Source organism: Diplotaxodon limnothrissa, linkage group LG9, assembly GCF_057381915.1.
Source record: "Diplotaxodon limnothrissa isolate DT_005_m linkage group LG9, D_limnothrissa_male_GT1.1, whole genome shotgun sequence".
In the NCBI taxonomy this organism is placed as follows: Eukaryota; Metazoa; Chordata; class Actinopteri; order Cichliformes; family Cichlidae; genus Diplotaxodon; species Diplotaxodon limnothrissa.
In genome coordinates, this window is record NC_140604.1 from 17,371,372 (window position 1) to 17,396,868 (window position 25,497).

Here is a 25,497-nt window from a genome sequence, read left to right on the forward strand (position 1 = left end):
TGTCCCTTTGGGCAGAACAGAAGAGCTGCCGGTTGGAAGTAAAAGGGAAAAAAACACAGAGAACAGCATACAAGTAGGATGGTGGTGGGCAAAGAAAATCTCCTTAAAAGACCTGAGCCAACACTGCGTGGTCTTCTTTCTCTGTCCTTTGATGCCTTTTCTATATTTTGCTTTAAAATGAGTCAGTAACTTTTTGCTCTTAGAACCATATCGCTTCATATATTATGAGAAAACTTCATTTTCTTTGCCTTTTTTTCCCCTGAACTGTTTGCAAAGTTTGACAGAACGCTTGAGAATGAGCTGATTTGTTATGGATTTCTGTTTCAAACTCTGCAAATAAAATTCCATTCACGGGCTGATAAAGAAATTTGAATTGAATTAAACCAAATCGAAGTCAGCAATAGTGGAAAGTGGTCTTTTTGTTTAATCCTTTATCTTTAAGACGGGAAAGCCAACTAACTGTCACGTCTTTGTATTGGCCAGCTCATTTTTGCACACTGACTAATTCCATTGTTTTTGCTGTTATAGTAGGTTTAGAGTGGGCAGTGAGAGCCGCTTGATCTCGAGGAAATTTCTATACATATTTACTGCTGTCTTTAATAGAGCTCTGCAGAAAATCTCCCTATTATTTTAGCTTGTGATGCTATGTGATCAGTCAGCTATTGCTGCGCGAGATAAAACCATACTATTATTCATTATTCCCACCAGTTGCATGCAAATAAAGCTACCGTTATCGTTCACATCGCTTATTTTTTGACTTCTCTACCTTGCAAATTCAACATATTGGATTTGAGGTTTAAAATATCTCCTCTTGCAAGTGGAGGAAAGTCCTGAGCCTTTGTATTTTGAGCAAGAACTGTGTCCTCAAAACTCATTTAGCTTGTGTGCTGCTGGGTCAATATCTTTTGGGGCTTTAGTCGCATGCTGTGGTCAGCAAGGCCAAACAATCGAGAAAGCAGAGCTCTGCAAAGATTGTAAGAGATAGCGTGTGCTCTCTAACACCGGCCCAGTGCTATATGAGGACAAGTATGACAAGTAAGTGTCTTTTTCTTTTCTTCAGCTTTTCTCAGCAGAAAGCTGGGGAATTATTCTCTTTATCTTTGGCCTTACTTGAAGAGATCATTTGCTGCTCACGACCCTGAAACATAAGCCAGTTGATCCACTTGTGGCTGCTACAGGAAAGAGGATAACAGAGGGAGGGAGAGGTGGCAAAGTCCCACAGCTCGTGTTTTGCACAGGATGTGTATAAAGAAACCATCTGGTCCCACCCCCAGAGGGAAGGCACCCCTACTCTCCTTCACGTTTGTCTACACACAGTAGAATCAGTCAAGGTAAGTGCCTTTTATTTCTATTGTATAAACCAAACACCCACAGGTCAAATTCATAGTCTTTTGTAAGCTGCTCAGTGCAGAGATTATTTTCCTTAAACAGCAATTACAACTCCACTCTGCCTTAATGATTTGAGAGGAAAGAATGGTCAACATTTTAGCCAGTAAATTACTTTTTTTTTCTCTTCCAGATGAGCATCCTATTTGCTGTTGTCCTGTTATTGTACTGCAGATGCAAAGCCACAGGAACACAAGGTGGGTCAATACTTTTCTCATTGAGGATGCAATGAAAGTAAACTGTCTCATTATTCTTGCCGCTCAGAAATTCTCATTTAGATTGTAGCCCGGATCCCACCAGTTGTTTGCCAGTCAAAATTTGCTCTTGTCATCTGCTGCAGGCTGAGCCGCTCTCTCTTTTATATGCAGCGCAGCTCCAGACGCGATGGGACAGCAGGTGGACGTGCGTTCACTTCTGTGGGGCAATTTTTATTCTTTTCTCCTTTTTTTTGCAGTGTGTCACAATGATAAAAGCAAATGGGTTTGAATCAAATTTTAGGAAATACACTTATGTTAGTTGCCTTCACAGAAAGATATCCAGGATTTCTCTCGTCTGTGTAATCACTACTCATTCGCAGACAGTTGTGAGAGGATGGACTCCCCTCTAGTGTGTCTGAATGCTAAATATGAAGCTGCAGCAAACAGTCAGGTACATTAGCTCAGCGGTCCAACCGGTTTATGTCCGACAGTATTTTCAGGGGTCGTCCTTTAAAGTGTCGCGGCTAAATACAACAAAATAAAACCAGTACCACTACCAAAAAAAAGAAGATTTATTCATAACACATGGGAAAAGACCCAGGGAAACCTAGTTAACGATAAAAACAATAACAAAATAACGATAAAAACCAATAAAAAACATACATTTCACACCTGAGCCTCCACTCTCGCAGTCCGGTACCAAAAGACTCATGGACCGGTGGTTGGGGACCGCTGCATTAGCTCACTACGGATGAGGGAACCAATCGGCTAGTTAGCCGATTTATCCTTTGGGGGCAACAGTATTTTTTGTTTGGCTCATAAACTCTACTAGCCACCAGTATGCCCACCATGTGAAGTCCAACTGTTTCCAAATAGTTGTGGCTCTAAATAAAAAAGTAACCCTAAAGCATACCTTCCTTTATCTCTTTTTTTTTTTTTCACTTTCATAATTAAGACCACACACTCAACAGGAAAATACTCAGAGGTCATTTTCCTTTTCCTTTCTGCAACCAAATGTATCTGCCCTGCTGGCCATTGCCAAAAATGCAGGTTATAGTTTAAAGTTTTTAGTTTATTTATTTATATAGCACATTTAATTACAACAGGAGCGTTGACCAAAGTGCTGTACAAGAATACAACATACCTAATAAAATAACTTATAGTATTGATAGCAAACACCAAATATGAATTAACAAATAACTCTCATGCTGTATTAAAAGCCAGTAAACAAAAATGTGTTTTAAGATAAGATTTAAAAAGATTGACAGTAGGAGCCTGTCTGATGTATGGGGGTAAATTATTCCACAGCTTAGGTGCTACGACTGCAAATGCTCGATCGCCTCTATGAACCAGCCTCGACCTTGGTACGGCTAAAAGCAAAAGATCACTTGATCTAAGAGATCTGAGGGGGGTATAAGTCTGCAAGAGGTCAGACAAATATCCGGGAGCCAGGTTTATGGCACTTTTCTGACTCTAAAGCTTGCGTCCATCTTTTATTTACCATCTATACTTGAACATATAAGCAGGGTATCCAGTTAAAAAAAACATATGTGTGCTTCAAAACTTCCTGTTCTGTCCACCAGCCATTGTTTCCATCTATCCACCCATTTCATTATGCATATCAAATTCAGGGCTGCAGGGGAGTTTGAATTTTTTTTAAAATTGCATTCTGACTTGTTTGTTTGTTTGGGGGGTTTATTTCAGTTCCATTTCAGTTAGTTTCCAGAGTGGATTTTCTTGTTTTAGTTTAGTTTTTATTGGTTTCGGTGTTAGTTTTTCAACTTTTGAATTATTATTACATGGTGGGAATATGTCAGTGGCATGACATCCTGTATCCACACAACAAAATGTTCTCAGGTGTGACTGATCAACAGAAAGTGCTACAAAACACCTGTTTGCTAGACTACAGTTATCTGCGTATTCATAAGCAGATATCAGTTTATAGAGATTCAGTTAGCTTAAACAGTTAAGATACCTCTGTAGTTTTAAAAAAAAAATAATCTATTTATGGACTACAATTTAGGAGGTATTGATGCATACAGATTTTTAGTGTGACTAAACTGATGACAAACAGCCAGCAGTGTGATTCTGATCATATATTGACTTGAAATGTAATTCACAAAGCCTGCATTTTTAACATGGGTCAAGTACAAACTATAGAATGTTTTTTAAGTTGTAAGAAAAGCGTTGCTAGGTGACTGACAAGGAAAAATGTGCATTGACAATTTGTGATTTTGTGCTATGAGAAACAGAGAGAGGAAAAATCTGATCGGCTAATCCCTTGACTTCCAAAATGTATCCAGTACAGAGCATAAAAATCTAAGTTTGCTTTTCTTCTGCGTACGGTGCATTCACATGATGGAATATTGGAGCCTCTTGCTAGTTTCTGTTCTCTTGCAGACCATTCACATCACAAATGTGAAAGTCAAGGGGTCAGGAGCTGTGGAGAGTGCCTGGCAGCAGGGCCACATTGTGCCTGGTGTACTTAGGAGGTGAATGGCCTCGGAAATACGCTGTGACTTCTTTTTTGGCGGGTTCACTGTTAACTGAACACCAAGTATATTTTTGGTCCACAAAAAGTTCTTCAGTACTCCAGATCTGTTCCTTTAACAGAGAGATGCTTAGTGGATATAGAAATCTCCAATTTATTTGAGTGGAGACCTTGAAAAGTTAGCAGTGGATGGGTTAAGTCCTAGTTTGCATTTTGTATTAAGATTGAATGCTATTACTGATTAATCCTAATAAAATTAAGTAATTACATATTTAATAACTTAAATTACAGTACTGTGTAAAAGTCTCAAGCCACACCTTATATCTTCATATGCTGCTTGGGAAATAGGTGCAAAATATAGAAGGCAAAAACAGAGTCTGTGCAATCTAAGGAACTTGAAGGTGAATATTTTTTTTAAAAATGGCTTCACGACAGCCACCCTTCAACTGAGAACATTTCTGATCAAGATTAAACTCAAGCGCCTCTCACAGGTGCTATGTCAGGTATTTGCTTCACTTTTTCCTATTTCGGAAGAACACAACTTTCATATAATCTTCATTTTGCTATAGCTATAGCGATAGCTGATGAAGCTATGGCTTTTTTAGGCCTGCCACTTCTTCTGTCCTCTATTTGTCCAGTTCTCCAGTTTCTTTGATTTTTTATGGGCAGACTGCACACGATGCCAAAATATCGCATCTTTTCAGCTCATAGAATCAGCTTGTTGGTTCAAAAGTACTATTTTATGTCTATTAAATTGTGTTATCTCTTCCTATCTCTCTTTCTCTCAGTGTTTAATGGTTTAACAACTAAAAAAGATCCCTCTAAAAATGGTCAGATACAAGGACTGAACTGAAAATGAGTGAAAAAGGAGCCACTGTCCAAAGGAAAACTTAGCAAGACCTTCAGAAAGTCTGAAAAATTATAGCTCAAGACGCCTTTTAAAAACAACTGCATGAATGTCTGACTCCTTGGAAGCAAAAATATAAACTATTCGAGGGTGGTTCAAAACTTTTGCACAGTACTGTATATTTAGTACATCATATGTTGTCGTGTGCATGTTGTGTTGTATCAAACAGTGATGTAAGCGTGTGTTTTATAACAACAGTAAACCCTGTAAGCAAATTTTGAATATGGAACATCATATGTGTTCCATTTTAATGATGTTGTTGAAAGATGACGGGCTTTGTTTTTTGAGTTAAAAGAAACACACAGAGACACACACACACATTCACATCCTTTCTGTACTGCTTCCATTAACTGCAGCACTGACTTTGCCCTTTTTGCAGTCAGTGTTGATGTAAGGCGTTGAACTTAACTTAAACCTGTGTAAAGAATTTTCTAGAAGTGGGTCAGCAGATATGGGAGCGCTGCGACACAGCTGGAGCCCTGCTGTCCTTTTGATCACCTGGAGGACCCTAGAGGTTCCACTGTCCTTCTGAAAAACCAGAAGATCACCTTTCATCCTAAAGAACAAAGACATAAACGCTTGCACAGAGTAGTGACCCAGCTCCAGCCTCAGACTGTCCTGCTGCACCTCAGACCAGGTGGGTATAAATTACCAGTATAATTAATGCATTTTTAATTACATTAGTAATGTCACTTATTAGCTTTAGCAAACTGCACATAAAAGAGGGATGTAGCCAATGTCATTAGTTTGTGTAATGCAATTTTTTAAGCACTTAGCCTTAATCGTGATAACATCACGGGAAGGAAAGGACACTACATGTATTGTATCATGGTGACAATGCAAAGTCAAGTGAATAAGGCCCGAGCCACACAGCCCTAAAGACCAGTCTGCAGCCAATTTGCAACCACTGGTTGCTGGGGTGGCAGCAAGGTGGTGCGGTGATTAGGACTGTTGTTCTCTCTGAGTACTCCAGCTTCCTGCCACAGTCCAAAGACATTTGATTAGATTAACTAGTAATTCTAAATTGCCCATAGGTGTTAATGTGAGTGTCTTTATGTGTTAGCCCTGCCTCTCACCCTCTTGCGCTATGGTAGCTGGGTTAGGCTCCAGCCTGGTAGCAGAGAGGATAAGCGGAAATAATGGATGGTGGATCAGAGTGGATTGATATTTGCTAGGGAAAAATGTGTATTGGCCAAAAAATTGCAATTGCTTGAGTCACTAGCAGATTACTAGTTTGCTTACTTGTCTAAAAATACTTTTTATAAGCAGTACTGAAACTCTGAACAGTGAGACATAAAATGCATTGCTTTTAAAGTTCCACCTGGTGAAATGTGTTGGCTTCAGCACTGACGCATAAGTTGCATTTTGAAACTGAACTCTCTCCATTTCTAGTCTGTGTTACTCCTTCTCAAGTTTTTAATATCACTCAGCTAGCAATTAACAAGTGTTTGAAGACAAGTCAAGGTGTTCCATGTAGACATAACGGATGACTGTGGCAATCTGCTAGTGACCAAAGTAGTCTGGAGATTTTTGGTGCAGCTCTCTCCTTGTGACTGATTTCACCTAATGACAGCTTTCCTTCAAGCTTTCCTGTTCATCTTATGAAACTAAAGCCATCGTAAGTCAGTCAAAATAAAAAAAAATACCTTTAGAAGCAATGACCAAATCAGGTTTACAGGGTTTTGTGCACAACCTTGGCTGAGTAATGAGGAGACCAAAAACACCCAGCGACACCCACACACAAAAGAAACCATGAACCACAAAATCTTTTTGTATCAACTGCATAAAATATCAAATGTAAAAGTAGAAACCTTCCACAAATATCAGAATCAGCCTGAAACAGTGTGTGATGTGTGCACACTTCCAAATAGTACCGAGCTACTTTTATAGCTGTGGTGTGTTTTGCAGTAGAATTTCCACATTTCGCATCTATAGGAGAACCCCAGAGCTTTGAGGTGAAGTTCAAACAGGTGAAGGACTACCTCATAGACCTGTACTACCTGATGGATCTGTCTTTTTCCATGGAGGATGACCTGATGAATGTTAAAAAGTTGGGGGCTGACCTCATGAAAGAAATGAAGAATATCACCAGTGACTTCAGATTGGGTCTGTTTGCCTCAGTTTCCTTATCATATGAAATTTAGGTCAATGCAATTTTCTTATAACTTTTTATATCTGTATATTCATTTTATTTTTTTTTTGAATACCCTTGTGCCCCATTTACATAGTTATACACCTGGGAGCTGCCCAGTATAATCATAATCTTACTACTGACCACTGAGCAGCACTGCTGGAGTGATTGGGAATTAGGTGCTTTGCTCAAGGACAACTGGTAGCTTTTGGGAGACAGGAAACCATTAGTTATCTTACTTCCCCCCCACCCCCACCCCAACCTTTTTTTTTTTCATTCACTTCTCACAGCACACAGTACTTCTTATTTTCCTTTGTTCCTTTCCACTTCCACTTCCAAAAGGTTTTGTTGCATTTGTGGGAAAGACAGTGATTCTATACATCAACACTGCAAAGGACATGCTCCGAAATCCCTGTAAAAGGACTTAGCCCTGGCCCTGCACCCCTCCCTTCACCTACCACAACATCCTAAGCCTCACCACCAACGGAAGCCTCTTCACAGAGCTGGTAGGGGGGCAACGGATCTCCAGTAACCTGGATTCACCAGAGGTTGGGTTGAATGACCTGATGCAGGCCACCATGTGTGAGGTAATGTGAGAAAGCCCAGCAGGGAGCTCGACTGCAATACAGATATTGTTGCTTTTGTTTGAGTGGGCGTTATGTGGAGGAAGTGGAAAGACTGCAGACAATAGATGAAAGGGCTATTACAGAATACTAAGCTTCCTTTGGGAAACTGCATCGCTCAGTTTTGGGTGTATCTTAGACTCACAAGCTCTTAAACATGAAAATTTGATTTCTATAATTGAATTTCACAGGTTTTTGATCTAAGCCCTAAACTTGAAGGCACAAAGTATTACTCATTCACAGTTATTTGATTACATAGAAAAGCAGGAAGGTAATTCTTTTCTAGAAGTCTGTCAGAAACACTTAGGTCGTGGTCGCTGTGTTCAATTTTCTGCCAATCGGTAATTTATTGACTAAATGTTCTTCACTTGCAGCGGCAGATTGGCTGGAGAAACGTGACCCGTCTGCTGGTGTTCTCCACGGATGCTGTTTTCCACGTTGCTGGAGATGGAAAATTATCCTGCATTGTGCTTCCAAATGATGGGAAGTGTCACTTGCTACAAATATATACATTTTTTAGAAGAACTTTAATTTTTTTTTTTTACTAAAGAAAAAAAGTTCAAGCTTAAATGGTGTTTTCATTATAGGTCTATTATAGTTGGACTTACACTGAAATGGGCCAAACATTGAAAATCATTGCAGAATTAATGTTTTATTTAATGGTTTTAGGATTCCTAGTTCAAACCTGTCAGCTGTATGGGACTTGCATGTTCTCCCTGTGCATGCATTGGGTCCCTCCAGGTATTCCAGCTTCCTCTCACAGTCCAGAGACATGCATGTCAGGTTAATTGGTGATTCTAAATTGGCCATAGGGCTGAGTGACTGTCTGTCTCCCTGTATTAGTCCTGTTACAGACTCACCCATTATCAGTTGGGATAGGCTCTAGCCCCCTGTTAAAAAAAACCACGGATGCATAAATCAACAATATGTCTATGTTACTTCAGTGTGCTACAGCAGACCATGGATAATATTTTTTAGCCCATGAAAAACACAAGCACTCTCATGGTGTGATCTGTTAGATGTGTAGTGCTACAGTAAAAGTGTGTTCTCCTCTGTCACTGGACTCTATAGACAGGTACACCAATCCAAATTACTGAATTCAGGTGTTCCAATATCTTCGATGGCCTCTGGTGGAAAGGCGATTATATGTTGTAGTATTTCAGGAGTTGGGCTCAGTCCCTTAGATCTAAATAAAGGAACTTTTAATGTGTCAACATAACAAGACATTTAGGACTGTTTCATGCTCCCAACTTTTTGGGAACAGTTTGGTGAGGGCGCCTTCGTGCTCCCACATGATCGCGTACCAGTGCACAAAGCTAGGTCCATAAAGACATAGATAAGTGAGCGGGTGTGAAAGAACGTGACTGGCCTGCATAGAGTCCTGACCTCAACCTTATAAAACACCTTTTAGATGAATTAGACCAGAGACTGCAAACCAGGTCTGGGAAGATGGTTAAACATTCCCATAAACACACTTGTAAACCTTGTGGAAAGCCTTACCAGAAGAGCCGAAGCTGTTATATCTCCGATGGGTAATCCATATTAAACCCTGTGGATTAAGAATGGGATGTTTAGCACCTCGAGGTGACTGCTGTTGTGATTTGGCGCTTTATAAATAAAATTGAATTGGACTGAATGTTACAGAGGCAGACAAGCAGATACTTTTGAGATTACAGATAGATAGATAGATAGATAGATGATAGATAGATAGATAGATAGATAGATAGATAGATAGATAGATAGATAGATAGATAGATAGATAGATAGATAGATAGATAGATAGTGCTACTTCTGCTACTTCTGCTACTTCTAGCAAACATAGCATTTCAGAGCAATGCAAATTACTTTTAGATCCATTTTCACTAAAAAGGCTTTTATAGACCCAAAATATACACCAGCAACAAAAGACAAATATTTTTCATGAATTAATAAAGACCTTGCAAGAACTAAAAGGAGTGTAAATATCAGATTTCTATCCTTTTATTGCTCTGCAACACAGTTTAATAGGGTAATAATGCTGCTCGTTGTCTACTGGGATTGTCTGTCAGTTTCTTTTCAAACTCATCTCACTTGTTGAGAAAACGGATTAATCCTGCCTTGTGAAATCCCACGGTTATACTCACAGGTAAAAACCGAAGCTTTACCTTGCCAGAATGAGCCATCACAGAGGTATATGTGTTTTCACTTACTTTCATGCATGCTTGGGTGACTGTGGTCCCAAGGAGCATACAGTGTTTATCCTATGGACCAGATATTGCAACGCGTGATAAATTGATTCCCGTCTGCAGTGAAATAGAGATCCAGGCAGCTGCAGAGAAAGTCAAAGACAGTGATTTAAAGGTCAGAATCAACAGCACAGTTCCCTGGGTAGAGAAGATGCTGACAGGCACACCCTGATGGGAAACAGCTGGAGTGTTTGTGGAGTAATTCAAACCAAAGCTTTCATCTCTTAATCTCACCCGGGTTGTGTATAGAAGGCTGGGTGGGTGTGTGCTGTGCAGGTGCTCAAAGAGCATGCACGCCTGGATGTGTGCTTGTGAGTGTAATTCTTTATACGCGTGTATTAAACATCCATATAGGTGTCTCGTTAGGTTCATGAGACTGTTAGTGTCCTGACCTCATTCCAGTCCAGACACTTGACAGGTGGAGTGAATATGGATGCATTATTAATCTATTTCTGTCTGAATGCATGGCCACCCAAGGCTGAAAATGGATGTGCAAGATACGGGCGTCACTCCTCTTTGAATGGGACTTATTTATCTATTTGGAGGGAATGGAAAGTCTGTTACGGTGAGTGAATGAAATGAGCAATAGAAAGAGTTGTTAGATGGGAGGGAAAGAGGGAGGACAGCAATAGAAGGAAGAGGTAGAGCATGCTTAACTACTTATTACACATATATATTCTGGCCTGACTGTTATGCATTGCAATTTGCATCTGCCCTGATTCCACTGTGACAGGACCATCCTTCGGTGGCTCAGATTGCTGAAACACTGAGACAGAAGAACGTCCAGATCATCTTTGCTGTCACTGAAAAAGTCGCACCCTTGTATAAGGTATAGCAGGGCCTATCTGCAATAATTTATCATTTATTTGCTTGTGTTTATTTTGATGCTTTGCCGTTTGAGTTTTTATCTAAAGCTGACTGTAGACTGTAGCCCATATAAAAGATGGAAGTATCCACCATGACATCACCCAATGATTAATAGACTACATTTCGGAAGCCTCGAGTGTGGCATTTCTTCTGTCTACATGTTGTTTTATTGGACCCAGAAATTATCATATTTGCATTGATTAGCTAATGCTAGCTAGCTTGGATAACACTCCATGACAGTTTTCAAAGGATATTCTGCAGTCACATGAAAAACTAAATGACTCAATAGGTTTTGTAGCTTGTAGGAACAATACCTTTAGCAACAATAACCTGAAGCAATGATTTTCTGTACGACTTTATCAGTCTTTCACATTGTTTTGGAGGAATATTAGCCCACTGTTCTTCATAGCTTTTTCATTGAGGTTTGTTGGCATTTCTTTATGCACAGCTCTCTTAAGGTCTGACTTCAGCATAACAATGTGGTTGAGGTTTGGACTTTAACCGGACCATTAAAACACCTTGATTATTTTCTTTTTCAATCATTCTGTTGTAAATTTGCTGCTCTGCTGCAATGACCCCAATGACCCATGACCTGCTGCCATGATCCCAGTTTCAGTCCAGCTTTAGCTGTCAGACAGATGGCCTCATAATTGACTCCAGGATACTTTGGTATACCAAGGAGTTAATGGTTGCTTTAATGATTGCCAGGTGCCCTGGTCCTGTGGCTGTAAAACAAGCTCAAATTATCATCCCTCCACCACCCTTCTGATAGTTGATATGAGGTGTTTGTGCTGAAGTTTCATGTTTGATTATCTCCAAACATGACAGTGTGCATTATGGCCAAATATTTCCACTTCTTTTCATCCATCCAAAGGACATTTTTCCAGAAGTTTTGTGTTTTGTTCAGAAGCAACATGGCAACTTAAGCCAAGCTGCCATGTTGTTTTCTAAAGAGAAGAGGAAATCCCCTCCAAACAAGTCATTTTTGGAGGCTTGTAGAGTCTAAAATGTAGCTCTTGAGGGGTTTTTCTGAGCATTGAAATGTCTGACCACGGGGTGAACTTGCTAGGATGCCCACTCCTGGAAAGACTGATAACTGTCTTGAATGTTTTGAATGCCTTGACGTTAGATAACATACTCTTTTACCATGCATAACTTTAAATCTTACTCAGTTTAGTTTGATTTGTATAGCTGTATTAAACGGGAAAACCAACTATTGTACTATTTTACTATTTATTTCTACTATTTGCTGTAAAAATGTTTACGTTTTAAGCTTCCCTGTTCCCTTCGATGCCAACTGAGTAAAATTATGTAGCAGTTTCTGGAAAATCTATAATTTTTTAACCACTTGCATTGCACTTTTGCCAAAAACCTTCACCACATTGCATTTTCACTGGTTACCTTTTATATTAAAGACCTAAAAAAACAACAACAAAAAAACAATGTGCATTATTGTAGAACTGTCTTCCACTGTGCATTTGGTGCTCCGGTAAATATTAACTGCAACTCTCAGTTGCTAAAGTAAACCAAACTACTCAAGTGCATTATAATGAAGATAGATGAGACTCATTGCAAGGGTTTCACTATCAGTTCTCTATTTTCTGCACATGGAGTGCTGGTGCCTAATCAAGGACCAATACCACCTATTTCCACTTAAAAGCAAAAAGCTATGAAAAACTTTACTGATGATTTGCCTGCAAATGGACCCTAACCTTAAGAACACAGTCAACATCTATAACACACAGGAATGAGTTGTTCTACATTGCCAGTTCACTGTTGTTCTGAATCTTTATGCTATATGTTGGTAAATCCAGAATTAAAGTTAATCTTTACCTTGATCCATCAGAGGGGGTTATTTTCACCATAACTATGCAAGCCCCTGTGCTCTGACACTACGTTCCACAGCCCTTAAGTAAGTCATCTGCTTGGCAGCCATCCTTGTTATAGCTCCAGGCACGCCTCCTGTCTAAATGAAAGGTTCCACATCTTTAATTTAATTGCATAGCTGGTTCATTCAAAACCAGTCAAAGAATTGACTTTTTCTATAAATTAATGAATAACTAAAGCCATCCTTCCACACACAGTTTATGTGATACACATTTGAATTAGCTGTAGTTCAGTCCAGAGATTTGACATGTTTGTATCTGTCAGAGCACTTGAACAAATGCCATGATCATTCCCATTATGAATACAGTAAGTCATGAAAAATGCATACTTGCCTGCTTCTCTGTTATAACTATCGTGAACCTCTGGCATGCATCAGTGCAACAACACGACAGGCTCATATGTTAGTTTAGCTCGTGGAAGGGCAAAGGTTGTACGCCACCGTCTTTACTTATCAACTCTTATAATCTCTCTGAAACATTTGGTTCGTTTTTTGCTTGTCCAGCTGGAAGACTTTGAATAAACGCATAAGCATTAATTTGACATTAAAGATGCCGTTGGGAAGAAGATACTTCTTCGGGAAGAAGCATCTTCCCAAAATGTGAGCTCAGAATGCTGTCCAACAACTCCCACAACATCCTGCAGATAATTGTTGAAGCATATAGTGTAAGTGAACCACAAACTCCCTTCCTACAGAGGTCATTAGCCTCATGTGTATAGCTTGCTGACACCACCTCATCTTTGAGAGGTTAACTGCTTTACTGGCTATAGGCACTGACCTCTGAGGTTGTTATGGAGCACAGCAAGTTTCCACCGGGCTAGCACATCTCCTATACTCCCACTGTAAGGACCACAGGCCGAGGCATGGAGAACAGGGGAGGAGATGCTCCAACATCTCTGTAGATGACGAGGTGAGTAGCTGCATGTAGCCGCGGCTCTGTGTGTGGTAAATTGTGTGAGTGATTCTGTTAGCATGCGGCCATCCTCGGTTGAAGCGATGGTAATGCTGATTATGATTACCTCATTAGTGGAGGATTATAATGGTGCTCAAGGAATTCTCACCCACCTCTAGGTGAGCTTTAATGTAAGAATCACAGCACCTCTGTGTGTGGCTGCTTCACAAAGACCATGCCGCTTTATTATTAAGCCCCAAGGCTATAGTGAAGAGGTTGAGGTCCTGCTGAGCCCCATATGTGAGTGTTCATGTCAAAAGGACAGGGTCCCACACAGTCCTTCATGTAGCCATGGCAACAGGACTTTGGAGTGTGGCGCATGCAGGTAGGTGAAGTGGCTTGACGGCATCAATTTGGCTAACAAGTTTAATTCCAGGTTATTAAGGGGGGAAACAGGCTGATGTGTGTTCCTGTGTTGCAGGTGTAAAGCAGGGAGAGCCGGGACATTTTCTGAATGTGAGCAAGAGGAGTCGGGCACAGCAGTTGACTCACACCTTTGTCGCCGTGATAATGCATCTGAAGTGTGCAGTGGGCTGTCACGGTCTGGGGGGCAGACCGTGGGGGATGTTGGAGAAAGGACCCAAACGCTGGACTTAATGAAATGAACAGTGGGTTTATTTACAGTGAGGTAAATGTACACCACACATTGAATCTCCAAAAGTGCTCCCTCGACTCCCGTGACGTGTCTTCTCCCAAGTGCTGGTATCCCGTGCTCTCTGCCCCTGTGCCTTCACACACCCCGTGTGTCTTGCAGTCCTGTGTTCCACTCTCCTGAGGAAAAAACACAGACACAGCCGTTATGGCACCAACTCCAGCAGGCATACACTGACCAGCACTACAAACACTGACATGGAGTCTAACTCAACGATCCTGCGCCGGAGGAAGCTCCATCGCTCTGTTAAGTAGCTCCCCCGACGATCCTGATCAGAAGCAGGTGTGTGGTAAGCTAGGCGTGACCAGCAGCTGGCAGGGCCACACCCATCAGGCCTGCAGGTGGCTGTCCTTCATCCTCCAGCCTCACACACATACACACACCAGCAATGAACACAAGAACACAGTGCAGCAAACATACATCCAATACACTAATAACAATAAAGGTCCACACTGTTCACGAACCCCGAGTCCCCGGAACCGGGTCCGTGACATGGGCACAGAAAGTGCATTTGCGGGAGGTGTGTTTGTCAAAAGAGCAGCAAAAAGCCCAGCCATGTGTACTATGGGGAGCTGTGTGAGTGCAGTGATTTCAGCTGTGATCAGTACCGAGGACTACAATGTGGAGGTATAGTAGCAGGAACACATCTACAAAAAAATAACAGGAGGCCAGTATGTCTTTTTTAAAATTGTTTGTTCTACTGTCCCAGGGCGCGGCAGGTGTGTGTGGGGGGAGTGCTTGTGTTCCCCAGCATTCAGGGGCCGAGCTTACGAGTGTCTGTCTCAGGATGGACAGATTTGTGGAGGCAGCCACTGCGGCACCTGCATTTGCCATGACAAGCGCTTCCAGGGCCCGACCTGTGAGCTTTGCCCTTCTTGTCCCAGCATCTGTAACTTGCACCACTACTACGACCTTTAAAGTTCAGGGCACAATTAAGAAAACATGAAAATGAAAGATTCTGCCACACTCTTTTTTAAAAGCTGACATTTTCATAATCATGAATATGTCGAGTAACGTTAGTCACTTGCTACTTTCCAAGGTTGCTGCCTTTGCAATACAAGAAATGAAGTGCATGTCGGTTTGTATGCAGCCTACTAACACATTTTCACTTTTGATTATGGTTCTTTTCACAGAGAATGTGTATCATGCAGGGCCTTCTCAGTGGGCTTGAGTCCAAATGAGTGCAAGATGAAGTGTGCCCACCTGAACCTCGCCTTGGTAGGTCAGACTGGTGTCTTAGTAACAGTGGCTTTCTCCCCAGGCCTTTGCAGGTGAATGGAAGTGGACTCAGAAGGCTGTATAGTGCATTTTTGGGTGAGGACCCTAGGAAGAGAAAAGTCTTTCTATATAGCTTGCAAACGGGGTAAGCAGAGCCAAATGCTCAATTTTTTTATGACTACACCAGTATATCAACATTAGATGAAGAAATTCTGTCAGTTGTAGCAGCTCCAGGGAATTGTTTTATGCAAAAACACATTTTATTATAGTAATAAGGGAAAGGCAGGGCACCAACAGAGATATAGATTAAACCTCTTTAATGCGCCTTATTGGCTGATGGTGGCATAAATGCAAATCACGTCTGTAGAATTCTTTAGGACTTTGTATTCTGCAGTCTGCCCTTTGTAAGTTGGTTAATGATGCCACAGTGAGATTGTACAAGCACATTAATTTTATCTGAAATTCACAAACACGCAGTCTATGGCTGCTAAAGCGCTGTGGCTTCTTCTTGTCTTTCAAGAGTGTGATCCTGATTACCACAGTGCTTTCAGGCTCTGTTGTGGTGCTGGGTGTGGCTTTGTTGCTGCTATGGAAACTACTCACCAGCATCCATGACCACAGGGAGTTTGCCCGCTTTCAGAGAGCGCTGGAGCAGAGACGCTGGAACAGGGTGAGCCCCTGCCCAAACAAATCCTTCAGTCTGTCACAGACTGCACAATAAATGCAGGAGTTTGTCTAGGGAACACCAGTACAGAGACCTATCAACAGTTAACACAATAAAGTGGGGTAAATTCAATACCAAGGCAATAGGAAATTCAGCAATAGCAAACAGAAATGTATGACTACATTAAAAGTAAAACATTCATTCACCTACACCTCCAGTCAATCAATAGGAAAGTAAATCAAATACCGAATAACAGTCATGTCGTGACACTTGTTTTGTTGTGTTGCAGAAGGACAACACCATCTACAAAAGGGCCATCATGACAGTTGTCAACTGGAAATATAAAGAGAACTGATAGCAGCCGTGGAAGGAGATCAACTTTTCAATCAGGATCCCCGTCGTGAAGCACAATGAAACAACATCCTTCCCCCTGAACTGTTGTCAACAGATGGGACCAACTTGTCTGTGTGGGTTGGTGGGTTGGGGTGGGGGGGCTGAGGGTGAGGTGGATGTTGACGCTGATGTCTAACTTACTCGCCTTTGATCTCAAACACGCAACCTTGGACTGCATGTCTTCAATCCTTCACTGCATGCACGGCACGCACACATATTCAAAGAGCATCTCCCTTCCATCATAAGCTGCTTCTTATATACAAGCTTGCTGTCCGTGGGATATATGCAAAGTTATGCCCTCACATTTTGAAATTCCACAAAGGCTAATTACATATAGCTGAATATTTTGTTGGGGCATGCATATGTGTTTGGGGGGGGGGGGGGGGGGGGGGGGTTCCCATTTATGCTGATGGCTGGCTCAGCTGTGTAACTCGGGGCTCAGGAGGCGAGAGATTGTGAGGTGAGCATCCTGCATTCTGCGTTGCAATTCCAGCAGAAGCACAGGTCTTTGCGCAGGTCTCCACTGCCCTCTAGATGAGAGGAAAAGAAAGTGTCACTACGCAGGAAAAGATGGAAGGTGCTTCGAGTCACTGTAGCTATAGAAGATGACATTTTTGACACCAGTGCAAAATCCTGACTCTTGGGATTTTTTTTTTTTTTGTACTCCAGCAGACCTGTGCATTTGTTAAACAGATATAGAGACAGATATGCTGCACAACTTTAAATGTGCAGCTAGTGTATGTGCCAACCACTTAACCGGTGCACTGGGCTGAATCGTGTAAACGCAGAGAAACAATGGGATGTTCAGATCTAAATGGATATTAGGGTTTTTTTTCCACTGCCTACAGATGGCTGCTGATGACCTTGCTGGGAGAGTTGAGCAAAGCAATATTCATCAAAGTGATGCCTCCCCTCCACTCCCAGAGTCACTGGGCAGGCGTGCATGCAGCTTTAACAACTAGTGGGGGTAGTGGGAGGTGGGAAGCGGCGGCGGCAGCAGCAGCAGTGGTGGTGGTGTTGAAGCAGCACAGAAAATGACTCCATATGCTTCCACTATACTATGCAGCATTCTCTTTGGACGGTGTCTGATCATGAAAAATGTGCAGTGCAGATACCAGAGCATCAGAAAAGGAAGGAAAAAGGAAGCAGGAGCAGCCCTGCCCTGCGACAAAACTAGTGGAGGGGCAGAGGGCGGTGGAGGGAGGTGACCAGCCCAGGAGACAGTTATGTAACAAATACTGCAGCTATGTTATGAAAAAAAAATGTATCTGATTATTTGCTGTTCAGTAAGTGGCTCTAATAAGTTTTGCCCTTTGACTCCGTCTGTGTTTAAAAGCCTATTTAAATCCTATTATTTGCACACTACCGTAATAAATTCGCATTAATGCATGACAACATTTTTCCTATTATTATTATTATTGTTACTTATGTTGTTGTTATTCGTGGGTGGGCGGGGTTACTAGTGAGCTCATCCTCCCCGAGTTCTCCACAGGTGATTGGTGGCTTTTACCGTCCAATCACAATCCGCCTGTAAAGTGGTTTGGTGGTCACTTTGGGTCGTTTTTGGGTTGTTTTTTTTTTTGATCGAAGTAACCTGAGCTAACTAACCAAGTTTTTCGTCAGCGACAGGACAGCTCCTCCTTTACCCTTGCTTTGGCTTCCAATGACCTCTCTTTTTGCATCAACGGCATTTGCATATACATAAAAAGAAACTGAATATCCTTCTTTTTTTTTTCTCTCTGAGGCGTCCTAGAAGGGAGCTAACAAGCGTTAGCATTAGGCTAGCATGACAGCCAGAAGAACAACTGCCACCATCACCATCCTCCCCTGTGGGTTTGCTGGCACCGGGTAAGTTGCGAGTCAAGCTCAAGCTTGTTTTCCCCGTGTTGTATCCTTGGGAAGCGAAAGTTGTGGCTTTAAAGTCACTTGCGAGCTCAAATGAAACTGTTGGTGGCTGTCCGCAAACTGTTAGCTGGCTAGTAAATGGCGCAGGGTCAGGGTAACTGGGCTAAGCTAGCGTTAAGCTAGCATCTCTATCGCTCTTCTTTGTGCAAGCAGCTGTGTCTGGTCTTGAGAACTGAACGAATTAAAAAGCCTTCGAAAACTCATTTTGGGGGGGGGTCGAAGCGGTGCCCAATTGCTTGTCATTTGCTAAAACGATACCTTACAGCTTTTTTGCTGTCGTGTCCTGTTCTGTTTACCCATCTGTTCCACCATATATGGCTTACTCTACTGTGTACTCTATTGCAGGAGCAAAACTTGCTGTGTGTGCTTCAAAACAGTCCAAAGCCAATGGATATGGGAAAATTCATTCGTACAAACATTTACTTGGCAGCGTTAGTGTATACGTAGATAACAGATGTAGAAATTGTCGACGTTTTCTCCATTGTAAACCTGCATACAGAGTTAAAGAGTCCTATAGAGAAAATAACCTCACAGCAGATGCCGAGATGTCTTCTGGGCTTAGAATTTATATTTGTTTCCAGTAATAATGATGTTTATAAGCACTTCTTCTTTTTTGACTCATTTTGTTTCACAGGCCTCCATTATGGTCTACAGATGTCAGCCTATGTCTCCCAAATGGATGACGATTATTGTGACCAAAATCTTCGCCTGGATCTTGTATTCATCGCCACAAAAATTTTCACCCATCTCTTCAGGTTATTTGCGTTTCTTCTTATTTTCAGTGATTTTGATGAAGACTGTAACGGGAGGGTAGCTGGTTTCCATGGTTTTCTTCCACTTATCCAATTCAGGATCGTAGTAGGGCTGGGGCCTATCCGGTTGTTCAGTGATGACGCGACGAATCCTACTTCCGGGCCTAAAGTAGTCTGCGTTTAATATGGCTTTTATGTTGTTAACATGTTTAATGTTATGTATTTTCTTCGATTTAATCTCAAAAAGCTCCTAAAACAGTCAGTGATCACTGTTGACCTCCCTCGCTTTTATTACCGCTAATCATTTATTTAAGCTCAGTTTTTAAAACCTTAGGATGTAACTACAGCCCAGCCCATGCAGCAGTATATGAATGACTAACCTCGTATTGTGGATGGATTATCTCAGTTGTTCTCCTGGCTGAAGTTTGGTCCTTTTACACCATCCTGCCATGCGATTACATTTGTTTCTGACCACCGAGAACACTCACGTTAACTTTTATCGAGTGGGAAAAAAGTTAGCTTGTTTATATTATGCTAACATAGCTGTGTCGCTAGCGGTCACGTAGCACATCATTATATACCAGCTAGCCCAACTTCAGTAACCCTACAAACGTCACTGCTTTTTAGTTTTCTGTCTTCATTTATGCTGGAAGTGATAACAGAGCTGTACGTTTTAATTTGTTTCCAAAACCCCCAGTCAGGACATGCTATATTGTATTTAGATAGAAGCTAGCGAGCTAACTCCCTGCTAACTTCTAACTCCGTTAAATGTCATAAATTCCGTTTTCATGGATGCCTGGATGTTAAACTCAATTGTTACACCTGGTAGAGCAGAACGCTGATCATTTTATTAAAGATGAAAGACTTTAGACAGTTTTTCAACTCTCAGTAATGCCATAGTGATCGTTTGATATATGGACCTGCAGCGGAGTTTAGGCCCAGACACGGCTAGTGACGTCAGACTTAACGACCGGATAGAGATTGATAGACCATGTGACTTTTGCGCATTGCATGCTGGGAACTCGTGGCAAAACAATCCAAGTACCGCGTCAAATGCAAGCATTTGCAGCACCGCAAAACGTTCATTCTCCGGTTCCAATACCTTCTTGCTTTGTCTTTGCTCCCCAAAAAAGGTATGTACAAAACGAAGGAGAACAATGCCGGTCCGTACAAAGACAGACTTGATGAAAAGTCAAAGAAAGATACGAGGAAAAAAAATCAAAGGAGTGAAAGGGTTAGACCCGTACGAGCACACAGAGTGGACAAAATACGTTCGCGTGCTGCCCAACTTTCACCACGCTAATTATACGGTTCTTGGAGTGAGTGCATACACTCATGAAGTTTAGTAACTTCAGGTCACTGCAACAAGCCCAGGTACAGTTTACCGACGGATGGGTACAGGAACTTGAAATGCACCGTGTAGAACGAAAGACCATCGTACGAACAAATGTAAGTTTACCAGTCTCACAAATCGTCTTCATAAATACACATTCGTTAACAGTTTATTAATGGGAACTTTGAGCTAAACTGTAATTAATTAGTAGTGGAAATAATTTCTGGTACGCATTACAGAAATGCAGCAGTGACAATAATATTGTATGCTGTAATTGTACTGGGCAATTAGTGATACAAAAAAACTGTTTTATCCTGTGAATAAAGTATATGTTTTTGTCAATGTACCATAATAACAGAAGCGAAACACAATATTGTGTCAGGACAATTCACTATTTATGCACAATAAACAAAGGAGCATAGCGCGACAATTTCTGTTCAGCACCAGACTTGCTTGTAAACTATATCACCAATTATGTTAAGAAAAATGACGTATTAACTACAACAAAACACTAACCTTTGTGGGAATGCTTGGAGCAGACTAACCTGTGAGCTGGAGTGTTCTGGGACGTTATATTTGGTCTTTGAATGGCTGCAATCCAGGCCATCCGTCGCCTCTTTGTTACTTCGGAAACATGGCTTGAACAATTTCTCTTCAACGATGTAATCCGATAACAACCGATCTCTTTACCCGTCGGCTTCCCGTGGCTGACATGCGACCGGCTATTGCAGTTAATAATACAACGGCTTCTTGCCATTTTTTTTTTTTTTTGCTTCTTTTATCGCTGTGTAACAGATTTCAATTGAAAGCCTGTGTGCGCTAGTACCTCTTGCCACGACTTCCCAGAATCCTTTGCGGTGTTACCCCTGAATGACGTCACATTTTCAATCTCTATTCCAGTTGTCAATGGGCAAGAGGTGGGGTACAACTCTGGACAGGATGCCAATCTGTCACAGGGCTAACACAAAGAGACATAGATTCACATTTATGATGAATTTAGACTCACCGCTTAATCTAACATCGATTTCGCTAGTAGCAGGTCTGAGATTTATGGATTTGAAGGCCTTGGTGAGGACTGGCAGTGGCCCCAGGTCAGACAGATCCTTGTGTACTAATGAGGGGTGTGAGAACTGGGAAAAGTGGGGAGGAGGGTGAGGCATAAAAATAAGAACAAACAGGCTGCAGTGCAGGAATGATCAAGGAAATCAAGGAAATGGAACAAGCCAATGTATCTGTAGAGAGAGACCAGGCATGTACAGGGAAAAGATGCAAACTTAACACAAAAAGGCCCTAGCTGGTCTGTGCGTTCAACCCTATCTATTGTGCCTCCTCCTAATATCTGTATTAATGCTGTAGTTTTTAATGTATTGAGTCTTTGTGTATAATAGTGCATGTTTGCATGCCGAGAAATCATCTTGGAGCAGTAATATTAAAAGTAAAAAGTGCTGTGTTCATAAAGCCAGAAATATCCTTATTCAGGCTGCCTACTTTCTTGATCAACTATAAAAATGGAAAACAAGAATTCATGCAGCTAATGGCTTAATGGTCAAGAATGAAGAAGCTATTGCATTTAATTATTGTTCCATTAAATGAAACGGACCAGCAAATGTGCTGTGATAAAGATTTGCTGAAATGAACAAGTTTGGAAGTTGGTGGCTTCCCTGATTTATTTCAGCTCTCTGCAGTGAGAAATTGTGATGCTGATAATGATGCACCAATGAAAGTGAGAAATGTGTCATCTAACATTTGGTCAGATGTAAACTACATCTCAGAAGAACCAGTCAGGGTGGTAGGTTTACTTTTCTGCAGCATTTCCTGTACTGGCAACCACCAATGAGAAGATGAAGCTTCGGCGAGATGAAGCTACAGTTAATCACAGCAAATTGACACTTAAAAAATTAAAGCATTATATGCACCAGTGTATTTTTGTTTCTGTTGCCAAAAAAGGCATGAAACATTGTTGTGGTTAAAACGGCATGTATGTACCGATTAGAAAGAGTTATTGCTCTGGGGTACTTCTTATTCTTACTGGCCAGGCACCAAAAAGATGCACATTGTCAAATATGAAATACACAGTAAAGGTCACTTAGTAAAGTGATGCACTTGAAAAATGATATAAATAAGGGTGCTTCCTGGATTCAGATGTTGTTTTTTTTACATTGGGATGTAATCACTTTGTTAGATATACCTTTTCATTAGTGCTAACTCAATGCATTTAGGCATGTAAACATGGCCAACGCAACCTACTGAAGTTCAAACTGAGCATCAGAAAGGGGAAAGAAAGATGGTTTATGTAGCTTTGAACCTGGGATGTTGGTGCCAGATGGACTGGTCTGAGTAGTTTAGAAACTGCTGATGTACTGGGATTTTTCCACACACAACCGTCTCTAGGGTTTCAGAAAATGTTCACAAAAGAGAAAGTACCTTGTTGATGCTAGAGGTCTGAGGAGAATGGCCACACAGCTTTAAGCTAATGGGCAAGGTAAAAGTAAGTCAAATACTCAGTGGTTACACAGAGCATCTGTGAATGAACAACACAGTGAACCTTAAAGCAGATGATCCACAGCTCAGAAGACTACACTGAGTGTAACTCTTGTCAGCTAAGAACAAAAAACTGAGCCCGCAGTTTGCAAGTACTCACCATAATTGGACAGTAGAAGTTTGGAAAAATGTTGCCAGGCTTGAGTCTTCATTTTCTGTTGTGACATTTGGAAGGGTCACAAGTTGTTGTAAACTACATGAAAGTGTGGATCCATACTGCTTTTTATTAATGGATCAGGATGATGTTCTGTGGGATATTTACTTTGGGGCCCTTAGTAGTAACTGAACTAAGCTGGTACTGACCACATTTATCCCATAATGACCAGTGTGCCCATCTTCTGGTGGCACACATAATGTCATGAAACTGAAATCATCTAAATCATACTTTTCATGAACATGATAGTGAGTTCACCCTATTTCAATGGCCACTACAGTCAATAGATCAATAGTGTATAATAATATAATATATAAAAGATACTGTCATTTTTATATATATGGACATTAACTTCTTTACAGTAAGTGTATTTTATATTCAGTTTCCAGGGTGAACTGCTCTTCACATACAACAACACAAATAAGGCCAGAATACATATTTGTTTATTGCTCAACCTAAACCAGTTTTGTTCCTGTTGCTTTCACCTTCTAGAGCATTTTCTGTAGTATTTGGGCGTAACGTTGCGGCTGTGATGACGACACATCGGACTACTTCCTGGCTCTGACCATGTTAATACGTTTTGTGCATTCGCATGAACACAAGTCAGTCCAATTATAATTAAAAGTGTAGTGTTTGCACCACAGGGTGGCGATATTTGCAAAACAATTCACTAATTGATACAGCATGTTCTGGTTGTTCATAATAATTTTAACACACGATACAAGTTTGAAGAATTGCGTCCTTGCTGTGTTAGAAAACACCCGTGAAACCTCTGAGTTAGGGTGGTGTGTCAGTCCTTAATACGATCTGTCTATATGTGGCGGCATAATGAATGAGTTACGTCCTTTTTTACATTTTTTAAAAACAATATCTATATATACTTTTTTTTTTTTTGAAGATGTAAAATATATGTATTTTCTTACGTCAGCATCAGCCTGTCGTATAACAGCATGAGAACATCCCGAGCCTAGGAAGTTCACATCCCATCATCAGCATCCAGCGTTGTTGTTTTTTTTTTTTCCCCGCTGTCGATTCAGCCCCTCCTTCCTCCCTTTTCTCGTACCCCAAGGGTCTCGCGAGCGCGCACGCGTGCGAAACTGCGTGGGAATGGCTGTTTGTATGATCGAGGGGGTTGGGCCGCTTGGAGCGAGCGGTGAGCTGCATGAGTTTGTAATGTCCGCCATGTTGGCAATGGCGTATTGAACCAGGGAGGAACAGCGGTGCCTACGAGAGAAAGAGACCGACAGAGAGCGATCGAGACCCGGGCCTGCCCGGCTCTGTTCGCGCTGCTACGGACCCAAGCCCGCCCTCAATCGACCGGCTGACTCTCAGAGACCGTCACAGATTCATCCATGAGAACTCGAGGCAGACCTGCTGTTATTCCTAGCAGATCGAATAGATTTATGCTGCATCTTTTATTATAAAAATGAGTAAATTGTCGTTTCGGGCACGGGCACTGGATGCTAGTAAGCCCCTGCCCGTCTTCCGCTGCGAGGATTTGCCGGACCTGCACGAATATGCCTCAATCAACCGGGCAGTACCGCAGATGCCAACGGGGATGGAAAAAGAGGAGGAATCGGTATGTTATTTTATTGCTGCCCGACTGGCGGTGGATCTTTGGCGGCATTTTCATAGCGCGAGGCGCCGCTATGTTGCCTGCGCAAGCTTGTGCAAAATGGCCGCCATATTTTCTCTTTCGTGCGCACGATAGAGCTCGATGAAAACTGAATTCTACTAACCCGTTTCACCACGAGTGGCTGTGTAAGGTTGCAATATTGTGATATTTTATTGGTAAGCCGTGTTGTGTCCGTCTATTTCCTTTTAAGCAGTACCTGAATGCACAAAGAAGTCACGTGACCTCTATCTGTTCCACCATTTTGTTGACTTTCTCGTTGGTAAAGGCGAGCGGGATAGGCCTTGGACGTGGTGTACTTTTCGTTAGCGAATGCCAGGGGGAGACACTGAGCCTTCAGCCCCGGTTGACAGCTAGGCGCCTCGTGTTGACAGCCACAGCCCTGCCATGTGTGCTGCCTGTTTCGCGGAGAACGCGGAGTTTAAAAATATGTCCCAGAGCTCTGCTTTATGATTAATAACGGCACTCCTCTTCACATATACGTGGTTCAGTTCCTGTAAACTGTGTTACGACATGCATGGTGTAGCCATGACTGTGCCATTCATGGGGAAGTTTCATTCGTGTAGTGCAGCACGTGGATGTAGTCTT

At 41.7% G+C, this 25,497-nt stretch overlaps 1 protein-coding gene and 1 pseudogene across 4 annotated transcripts in view; both read left to right on the plus strand.

Annotated features, from left to right (window-relative positions):
* The first annotated feature begins 1,977 nt into the window (after positions 1-1,977).
* Positions 1,978-16,553, plus strand: LOC146625392 (integrin beta-1-like; annotated as a pseudogene).
* A 1,844-nt stretch (positions 16,554-18,397) lies between these two features.
* The window catches only part of LOC146625393 (enhancer of polycomb homolog 1-like), a 42,523-nt gene continuing 35,423 nt past the window's right edge, over positions 18,398-25,497 (plus strand). For 2 of the 4 annotated variants that reach the window (XM_085362788.1, XM_085362789.1), the window contains exon 1: positions 23,616-24,855. In XM_085362788.1, coding sequence (XP_085218914.1) covers positions 24,703-24,855 — 153 coding nt within the window. In that variant the 5' untranslated portion in view covers positions 23,616-24,702. Of the gene's footprint in view, positions 18,440-19,197; positions 19,252-23,615; positions 24,856-25,497 lie in introns of those variants that run through there. The other 2 variants (XM_085362792.1, XM_085362790.1) reach the window with 2 other exon arrangements.